Source organism: Acanthisitta chloris, unplaced genomic scaffold, assembly GCF_000695815.1.
Source record: "Acanthisitta chloris isolate BGI_N310 unplaced genomic scaffold, ASM69581v1 scaffold4664, whole genome shotgun sequence".
Taxonomy (NCBI): Eukaryota; Metazoa; Chordata; class Aves; order Passeriformes; family Acanthisittidae; genus Acanthisitta; species Acanthisitta chloris.
Genome location: NW_008670829.1, coordinates 47,237 through 57,420, shown reverse-complemented (window position 1 = coordinate 57,420; position 10,184 = coordinate 47,237). Strand labels below are relative to the sequence as shown.

General features: G+C 38.8%; 1 protein-coding gene across 1 annotated transcript in view; it reads right to left on the bottom strand.

Annotated features, from left to right (window-relative positions):
• Nucleotides 1–3,614: 3,614 nt before the first annotated feature.
• LOC103801405 (chromodomain-helicase-DNA-binding protein 9-like) overlaps nt 3,615–10,184 on the bottom strand; it is a gene marked incomplete at its 5' end in the record, with an annotated part of 52,816 nt that continues 46,246 nt past the window's right edge. Inside the window, 6 exon segments of the mRNA XM_009073819.1 lie at nt 3,615–5,487; nt 5,489–5,625; nt 7,219–7,323; nt 7,681–7,809; nt 8,605–8,826; nt 9,346–9,485. Coding sequence (XP_009072067.1) covers nt 4,782–5,487; nt 5,489–5,625; nt 7,219–7,323; nt 7,681–7,809; nt 8,605–8,826; nt 9,346–9,485 — 1,439 coding nt within the window.

The window sequence follows — 10,184 nt, the reverse complement described above, 5'->3', positions numbered from 1 at the left end:
ACAGGGACACGGGGACAGGGACACGGGAAGGGAGACAAGGGCAAGGGGCACGGGGACTGGGGCAGGGAGAGGGACACAGGGACAGAGAGAGGTAGGGACGGGGACAGAGGGACAGGGACACGGGGAGGGGGACAAGGGCAAGGGGCACGGGGACTGGGGCAGGGAGAGGGACACAGGGACAGAGAGAGGTAGGGACGGGGACAGAGGGACAGGGACACGGGAACAGAGGGACAGGGACACAGAGATAGGGACACGGGCATGGGCAAGGGACAGGGACCGACGGACAGGGATAGGGTCAAGGGACAGGGACACGGGGACGCAGGGCAGGGGGATTGGGACAGGGACATAAGGATAGGCACACTGGGACAAGGGACAGGGGGACTGGGGCAGGGACCAAAGCTTTTATCCTCTCAGAACAGAAAACAGTCTGAGGACATGCTATCAAGATTTGCTGAGCACTAGAGAAAGTGACAGATGATGATACCATATCTGATCCCAGGAATTTCCCAAACCAGCCTCCCTTATTTTCATGAGACCTTACCTGGAACACTAATGAGAACTGGGCACTGTTAGGTCTCCTTCACAGTTGAAGCAGACAGGAGGCAGAGAAAGAAAGTCCTCATTTTGCAATGTAACTTCATACAGAATCTTGTGCATGGCCTTTTCCTTTCGTATGTGAGAGAGCCTGAAAGGAGGCAGTAGCACAGAAAAAAATTAGAACGCTAATATCTTTGTTTTCTTTTCCTCTAAACATAACAAAGAAATTATAGTGCCTGTTTGTGTAACATTAGGGACATTTAGATAAGACAGGACAGTTGTTTTGTACACTCCTGTAGCTGCACTAGTACAACTGGTCTCTGCAGACATCAACAAGAGCTAAATGTCCCAACAATGTACAGATGTAAATGCTGATCAGCTACAGCAGTGTAAATGTGCCTGACCACAGTGAAGATAAGTAAAGGCATAACAGAAGTAGATAGGAAACTGTTTATACAACTAAACGTTGGCAACTTGCACATCACAAGTAACTCGATGTAGCACCACACTGCAGATCCCTTTATGTTAACTCTGGTTCTAAACCTTCATTCTGGTGCTTGCCAAGCAGCACCACTGTACAGAGCAATAAATGGCAACCAAGTAACATGCCAGAAATCATTTTCTCAGAGACAAAATGTTAGGAGTTTGCCTGGGACACTTTGTTAATAGTCTCATCATATCCAGCTACAGTTTTAAAAAGCTTCAAAAGAGTGACAGAAATTAACCACCAGTATTGTGCCTGGATCATCTGTTCCTCAGAGGTAGTTTCATTGAAAAAATAGATCCTGCTTATATTTTAATTCAAAGACTAGTAAGATTGAATTCTAAAATGATGCTTATATTTTAATTCAAAGACTAGTAGGATCAAATTCTAAAATGCAATCTCAAATACACTTCAGGACTTTCAGGGAAAAAAGAAACAGAACCTGAGAATGGAACACATGTATATATGAGGTTTTATGACCTGTGTACAGATCTGAGGAAGCAGAAGCTCAGACAGGATGATCATGATGTGAAGACAAAATTCAGACTGAAATAAATAAGGAGGAAACCATCAAATCACTTAAATGCAATGGCAGGATAAGAAACAGGGCAGCATCAGCCAGCCAGGAGACAACTCAGGTTCAGGAGAAATGTCTGTGCCCTGTGTGAAACATATGAAAAACAGCAATAGGAAGTACTGTGCACATAACTGAAAGGCTTAATTAACACATGGAAAGTAATGCAAAGTTTCAAAAAGAAAGATTCAAATGGTACTTCACTGCCACATGCTTCACCTGCAACATGAGATGCAGCATGATTTCAAATCAAAACCACAACCTAGATCACATATTCCTTCCTACCCACAACTACTGAGGGGCTGGGAACAACAGCTTTGTAAGGGCAACAGAATCAGAGGACATTGATTCCCAGTAAAGTTATACAAGAGTACAGGATGATCTTGGGCAGGGGGGGTGTGTGTGTGTGTGTATGTTACAGGCTTGGCTGCTTTGTGATTGGTTTTTTTCTTTTTTCAGGTTTTAAGAATAATTCCTGTTTTAAAGCTCAGCATTGAGACTTAACTTCTGCTGCTGGAAGACAAATGTTTAATCCTTGCACAGCATTACTTTTACATATTGAGGCCAACATCACGGGTAGTCAAAGAATATGTTTAATAAAAAATAATTAAACTTCCATTTGCTCTATAGAACATCATAGAAAGTAATTCAATAAATTACAAATGACTTTTTAAGACGCTTGTTCAACTACAGAAAGCAAATTCAGACTACACAGAACACAACTGGCAAATATATTGCAAATGTCCAAAAAAAAAAAAAAACCTGGACTAAGACTTGGATCATGAAGCCTGAAACAAGGGATAGAAATACAAGGCAATAACAGCTAAGGTTCTTTTAGTAACTACCAACACACACTTTATCATCACCTTGGATATCCTTTTAACTTCAGTATTAGTGTAATTCTACTGAGGTTTCCTTTTAACCCTTAACTTTATACAACCGTGTTTGCATATAGTTTAGCTGATAGTGGGACCTTTTTTCCCCTTCTGGTTCAAACTGATGAAAAATAAACCAAATATATTATGTTCAAGTCTACACCAGCCTTCATTGCTTGAAACTGTAATTGCCTTATTACATAGAAAGAATCACTAGAATGGTAACCAAACTCACTTGACCATAATAGGAAAATACTTTATTTCATAAATCTGATATAAATTAGGTTTTAGCCACAAGATTTAGGACTTGTTTTGTGGGGGAAGGGTGGGAAGTGATGGTATTGTTGACATACTCCATCAGCACATGAAGTTAATAACTGCTTGTAAAACTTTGGCTATTTCATAGACGCTTCCTAGTTAAATAAAAGTGCTATATTACAAAGGGCAAAATATTAAATACGAAATACTTTTTTTTTCTTTTTTTTTTTTTACTGATGAAGAATTGCTACCCCCTTCTCTTGGCAGTTTTTAATTTTCACTATTGCTAAGACACTGCATGAAGGGCCAAAAATCAGAATACAATCTGGGAAAATACATAACCAGCACAATCCAAATGGTACTTGTATAATTGTGTCATTACATCTAATACTGCTTCTAATCATGGGGCTAGTTATTTTGCACATAGAAACTTATATTTCATTGGTAAAGTTCTTGATAAAAAAACAACACAGTTGTTTTACTGTACAAGCAAGCAACAGAACTATATCAAAATATACAGTTTTTGTTTTTTATTTTTAAATTTATCCCTTTGTAAAGCTTTTTCAATGACTTTCACTAGTACCTGTATCTATTTTCTCTTAACACTTGCCTATTCTTGGACCACAAATGATGTGACAAAGGTCAACTGAAGTCTCAGTCAGTTCAGAAGTTCTGTAGATGTGAATCTGGGCCTCGACTGTGTCAGAGTAATAGCAGCTTAAGAAGAAGGAGAAATCATATCACACATCAAATCTTAGACAGATTTTATATAGTAAAGGGTACTAAGGATTTGGATTTAAACAGATGCCTTATGCCCTGTTAATGTGGTTTCTAGGAATAATTTGTCTTCCTTACTATTCAAAGTGCTTTTTCTTTAGTGGGTAACTCAGCATAATATATGAAGTGATATCCCAATAACGATTTTGGATAATCTTTACTATTTAGTCAGATTTAAATCTGCAGAGAAGTTTAAACTCAAAAGGAGTTCAAAACTATCTGTACTTTATTTATACCATTATTAACTGGGAACTCCAGGAGGTTTTATGACATAAAAACACAAATAGAAATCTACACAAACAAAGCAAACAAACAATTTTTACATGAATTATGCAGTGTTGAAAGGTCTTTTCAGTGGCACTTTATGACAGTTTGCCTCTTCTGAGTCTTGGGGAAATTACTCCTCATTTTGGGACTTTGAATTCTGCAGAGGGAGCCCAAAACTTTGCAAGGTGTAAACTAAATAGATCTACATGGTGCCAAGTAGCATGAGATAAGACAGTTTTTGCTTTGATTTCCCCTTAGAGCTGTCAAAGAGAACAGCTGTAATAAGGGGGAAAGAAAACCCCAACAGTCATATCTCAAGTAACTCAGATTTTAACATGCTATACAGGATGTCTTTAGAAAACAAAACAAAACCTGAAAACAAGTAATAGAAACCAATGTAAACTTCCTAAACTAACTCAGCTGAGGTAACAGGTAGCCAGTTTAATTGGCTGATTGGGAAAAATTTATCTTCTTTTAAACACACTTGTACCTGAATTGGAAACAGCAGTGCATCACAACACTAGAGCATTTTCATGTAATTAAAGCAATGGATGGTGATGTAGATTCTACAGCTTTCATGACATTCATTAGCTGCCCAAATTATTGCTGAGTTTTGATCTGTAAATTATAAGTGTCAAGGAGGCTGTAAAACTATATTCAAATTAAATCAATAATATGCATAAAGTATTCTGTGTTCACTGCAAATATATTAAATATACAGCTCTTACTTGAGCATTATTTTCATAAAATTAACCCCCCAACAAAATTATAATGCCTTTTGTTGTAATTTTACACCATTGTGTATTTGATAGTACATACAAGTTCAGAAACTTATGAACTTCAAGAAATATTACATGCAAAACGTCTCTGAAAGCAGTTTGCACTTCTAAACAAATACTGAAATGTTCGGTCAGTAAATCATTGATGCACTCAACACTGGGTTATTTACAATGAAATAATTAAAGAATAAATTCAAAATCAGTTTATAATTTAAGTGCAGAGTCTGGGGTCAGTCTTCATCGCTAGAATCTGAATCCTCAGATGAAGACGATGTACTATCAGATCCAGATGAAGCATCTGCTTTCTCTGAACCCTCATCTGTGCTGTTTTCGTTGTGAGAGCTTGGCTCTGTTCCCCCTTTGTCTTCCTGATCTCTAACCCTAGAATTTTCCTCCTTTTCTTCTGTGGGCTTGGCTGAGCCTGTGTCATTGCTTTCACTGTTCTGTACATCAAAAATATTAGACTGAGACAAAGCTGGGATATGAAGATTAAGGCCTGGAGTGAGAAGCATCCCTGGGTAAAGTATGTTGGACAAAAGTAAAGGGTTAAGAGAGAGAGGATTGGCAGCTGCAGCAGCAGAGGATGTTGAAGGAGAACTTGAAACAGAGTTTTCACCACCAGTATCCGTATTTTGGTCTTCTGTCCTTTCTTTCTTTGCATCTGCCTCCTTCGTATCGTTTCCCTTTTTCTCCTCCGAAATAGATTCCGTGGACTTGGTCAGAAGTCCTCCCATGCCTAGCAAGTTTGGTAATCCAGCCATCCCTGACAGCAGCATGGGGAACATGGCAGCCACGTTCTTAGCTTCTCCTCCAGCAGCTAAGCCAGCTGGCATTCCCATTAATCCCGCCGTCACTTGCAGCGACTGCAGGTTCTGCAGGTTTTGTTGTAAGGCCTGAAGGCTGGGCAGATCCACTCCTGGCAGCAGCCCGATGGCTACTGGCAGCAGTGGCAGCTGCTGCAGCTGCTGTTGCCTTGGCAATCTCACTTTTGGGGCGTCTCCCTCTCCGGCTCACTTCTTCCCGCACCACAGGGCCGGTGAGAATACGGTCAAACATACCTTCTGGCAGAAATCCCTGCAAGAGAGACAGTGGGTAATTTGAATGTTTTGAGAGCTTAAGGATGGGAAATGAAAAGCAAATAAAGACTCGAGTGTAGAGTGTCAAAGATGGTTCGGGTGCATTAGCGCAGCAGTTTCATCTCCAGATAACTCACTGCAACTTTGTGCTATCCTATCTCAGACACCTAAAGGCTCATTTCCACAGTGAGGTCCACACAGGGATCTTCTCACACCCTCTGCTACCTCTTCCTGAGTGGTTTGCTTGCAGACCAAGCCAAACGTAGCTAATTATAGGAGCAAGTTCAATGGAAGATCTACACCACTGTTGCTTTGAAATATTATCACATGGCAATGATTTGACAGTTTAATTAAAAGTAGTTACTAGATGTGAAGTTAAATGTGTGTGATTGCACACAGACCACCAATCTCTGAGCCCTTTTTATTACTGCTGGTGTCTGTTTGATGTCCTCATATTTCATCTCCTCTGTAAACTTTAGAATGCATAGCAAAGACTTAAGCTCACTTTAAATTAAATTCAGAGCATTTCTATTTAAGATTTGCACAATATTGCTTTGTAAGTCATCCTACTGAACAATGAAGAAAGAACTGCAATGGACACTAATACTCCCTCTGAAATGCACTGTCTTGAAAATTCCTTTTAAAAATGGCAATCCTAAGATCAGCTATTACCTCCATACTGCAATCACCTTTCTCCCCAGCAAACATCTCTAATTTCAGTAGCCTAATACAACCAGAGGAATTCAGAACTCTAGCTCTCTTCTTGTGTCCTGTGGCTATTATTTATACCTCTAATCACTGCAGTCTATTCCTGTTCCTAGTTACCTATTTTTCTACCAGGGTGTCGCACGAGGGTACTGGGCAGATTGGCATTTAGAGCTTCACAGAAAGGTTATGAGTTCTGTTGACAGTGAATTAGAAAACAAATTTAACTTGGTCATGTCTTTGCCAGAGGCTGAAGGTGTAGCATAAATACATTGACAAGTTATAGCAGGTGAGGAAATAAAACTTCACAACAATATTGACAAAACCATTTTCACTTCTGTTAGACACCTGGAATGGAAGAGTAACCAGGTTACACAGAAAACATTCTGTATTATGCAACACAACTTTCTGGAGTTCAAAATATGTCCTTATCTTCAAGGCAAGAATGAGGATAGTAATTTCTCAAAGGTGCACACTAAAAGGAAATTAATTAAAAAGTAAAATAAGTATTTAAAATTATGCAATTTCTCTTCCCAACTGTAAATTTAAGAAAGTATTTATTCTTAAATAATAGCTGGGCTAGTATCTTTCCTAAAAAACATCAAGGCTATATTTATGAGATGAAAAAGTCACAGCATTATAGCACCTTTGATGAAAAGTCTAATTTGGGGTTGCCAGTCACTGTTCCTCCCCTTCCTCCTACTCACAGCTGTGCCAGCAAACCAGTTCACTGAACTAAACTGGCAGAAAGAGGCTAACACTGACTCACAATCTGCATCTAATGTAACACCAGAAACCAGGAGCACACCTCTGGCCATGCCCTTCCTTCAGTGTGCCTTTTCAGATACATTTCATGTCATGGTTATCTTATTCTGCAAATACTCACAGATTGTTTTACAACTTCTCCCCATTCAGGAGCCACTCCGTACTCTGGATTTTCTTTCAAGAACCTGCACAAATCCTTCAGAGGGGGAGCAAATGCACCTCCCACCTGAGAAGCAGAAGATAAAAGTCAGGAAATACTCCATATTCGGTGAGGAAAAAAGGCAACATTTCACACCTGACACTGTTTCATTTTTGCCTTTTAAGTAAAAGACAATGCAAACAAAATCTCACTTCAAATTATCAGTGAGTATGACACAGCCTTTGACTGATGCCTGGTGGTGTATGTGTACATGATTTGTTCTAAATCTACTAAAATCAAACTCATCTATTAAACTCCTACTTTGCAACTTCAATGTCCTTCCAACTGATGTTCAATATCAGAGTTTATTTAGATATGCAGTGAATGGAAGAGCAACCACATGACTAGAGAACAATGTCAGAATGGGAACAGCATCATGAATACCTTTCTTGCATTTCTCCTGTTTATGAGCTGAACACGTTCTTCTCCAGTCAGACTATTTACATCCAGTTTGTTAGGGTTTCGACAACGGTGTCTTTTTTGTTTGGGCCTCCCATCATGCAGCTGCATCCTCTGTTGCAAAGGAATTAAAGAGCCAATTATCCCTCTGCTATAACTATCTTAAAAACAGAAAAATATCTGTGCATTCTCTCGAGCCAGACATTCATTTGAAGTCATCTTTCATTTCAGAAACATTTTAATAACAACACTCATTTACTAGTGACAACCATGCAATAGCAGCCCAGCAAATAGCACTACATCTTCTCTCTGATGCCTCTACCTGTGGCTTTGTTTTAATAATTTTTCAGTGTTTAACGTTGCTTTAACTGTCTGGAATGTTGCCGGTGGTTTATATTACAACATCCTTATGAAGCAATAAGGTTGTTATTCCAGATGTCATACACATAACTTTCTTATATTCTGCTCAACATTAACAAATCTCCAATTCAGAGGGAACAGATCATATTCACACAAACATCACTGCCATAGCCCTGCAATGGAGGTATGAGACATAGCAGAGTCCTTAATCCTCTTGCACATGACTAAATGTGCTGTTATATATTTTCAGCTCCCACCATCAGTGTCATGGTAATGTGAGTTGTCTTATCCTAGATAATTTTTAAATCTTAGGTGAAATCAGACAGAGACTGAATGTCTTGGTTTAGTATTGCTTTTCTTGGCAATTACAATTGTGTGGAAAAAGGAAGGCTTGCAGACCTCAAATTGTAAAAAGAAATGGACATTTTCCTAAAGAAAACAGAAGAACAAAGAAGAAATAATTCCCTGTAACACAGAATACAAACTCAAGTACATCTTGTGAAGAATATTCTACTGTTCAGCTAAAGCAGAGCTGGAAGGAATACTCACAGGAATACAAGCTCCTGAATCTTCAACATATCCAGGATGTTCTTTGAGCCACCTTTCCAAATCTTTCCTTTTGGGGGCATCATCACCTGCAAGCCTTGTCCCATCTTTCAGATTAATAACTGGAACTGGACTCTCTGCATCAAGCATGCCTTGGGACTGTGTGTAAGTGAGTGCTGGATTTATTCCTGCAGCCACCTGACAGGAATTAATACCTGGATTAACCTGGAGAAATTAGAAACACTTGACTAAATTCTCCATTGAAAACAAACCCCCACAATTATTTCATGTGTGACTCAATGAAATCCACAATCCTGCAGATCATTATGCACAAACTCAAGAACTGGGGAGACTGCTCATGGCAGACAGCTCTCCTCAAGTCACTGTGCAATCAGGTCCCCAATACATGTTACAGGAAAGGATCTGAGAAAGTGTTGCTAGGTCAAACAATGAATTTTTAATTGCACATTGTTAATTAAAGTTGATCAAAACTAGAACTGAACTTAGATTTTTAAAACAGTTATCAATATTGCACATATCTAATAACACTCCACCAGTTCTCATCTGTGCAGTTATAAACTATCAGTGAACAAGTAAACTATCAGTGAACAATTTCAGAAAAAAACTCAAACCAAAAGTTTTGAGTAATAGTTTTTGTTGAATGTCAACAGCTGGTTATGCTCAGTTAAGGCATTAACAGTAATTTAGATGTTATTTTTTTAATACAAAATCAAGTTTACTTACATGATTAGGCTGTTTATTTCTGTTAATAAAGAGGACATCAACTCCCTCCACATTCTTCCTTCTTCCTCGTCTCTTTTTGACTACAGGCTGACTGTCAACTATGACTCCATTGGCACTGGCTGTTAGGTGACTGGAAGTACCTAATAAATGATGTAATAAAATTACTGTCAGATGCTCAGAAACATGTCTGAATAAAAAAAAGGAAATAAAATTTCTTGAAACAGTACAAGAGCATAGAATTTTTACATATAATAGCCAAGATAAATTGCCTTTTGTTTCATACCTATTTAAAACACCGTGAGTACCAGGCTCTGAAAAGCTATTCTAATGTAAAATTTCATTGCTGCCCTCCTACCCCCTCCAAATTAATCTATACAGGGATGAGAGCTGTTGAAAACTGCTGACATCACACACACACACAGAGGTAGATGTTACTGCAAAAACCCAAGAAAGCACAAAATGCAAGTGAAGGGCAGTCATGTTTAAAGGAAACGTATGCATGTGACCTCAATGAATCAGAGTCATTTAGTCAGAAGTTAGCCTAAATCAAGCACCCAATTCTAATAGTTTCAAGTCTTTAATTCAAGTGTTGACTCTGTATTTTAGGCTCATGTTTGTCAGCATACACCTACTCTTAGTTTTTTAAGAAAACAGCCATAAGTTTTAGGCTATAAGCTAAATATTGATTCTAGACTATTGTCCTCCACTGTTTCCTTACATGAGACACAGCAAAGAGTATGAAGAGTGCGAAGTGACACAGGCATAAATCTCCAACTTTTCTTCTTAGAAACTAGCCACGAAGTTCTGAGTTAAACTGATACTGTCAGTGTACAGTGATG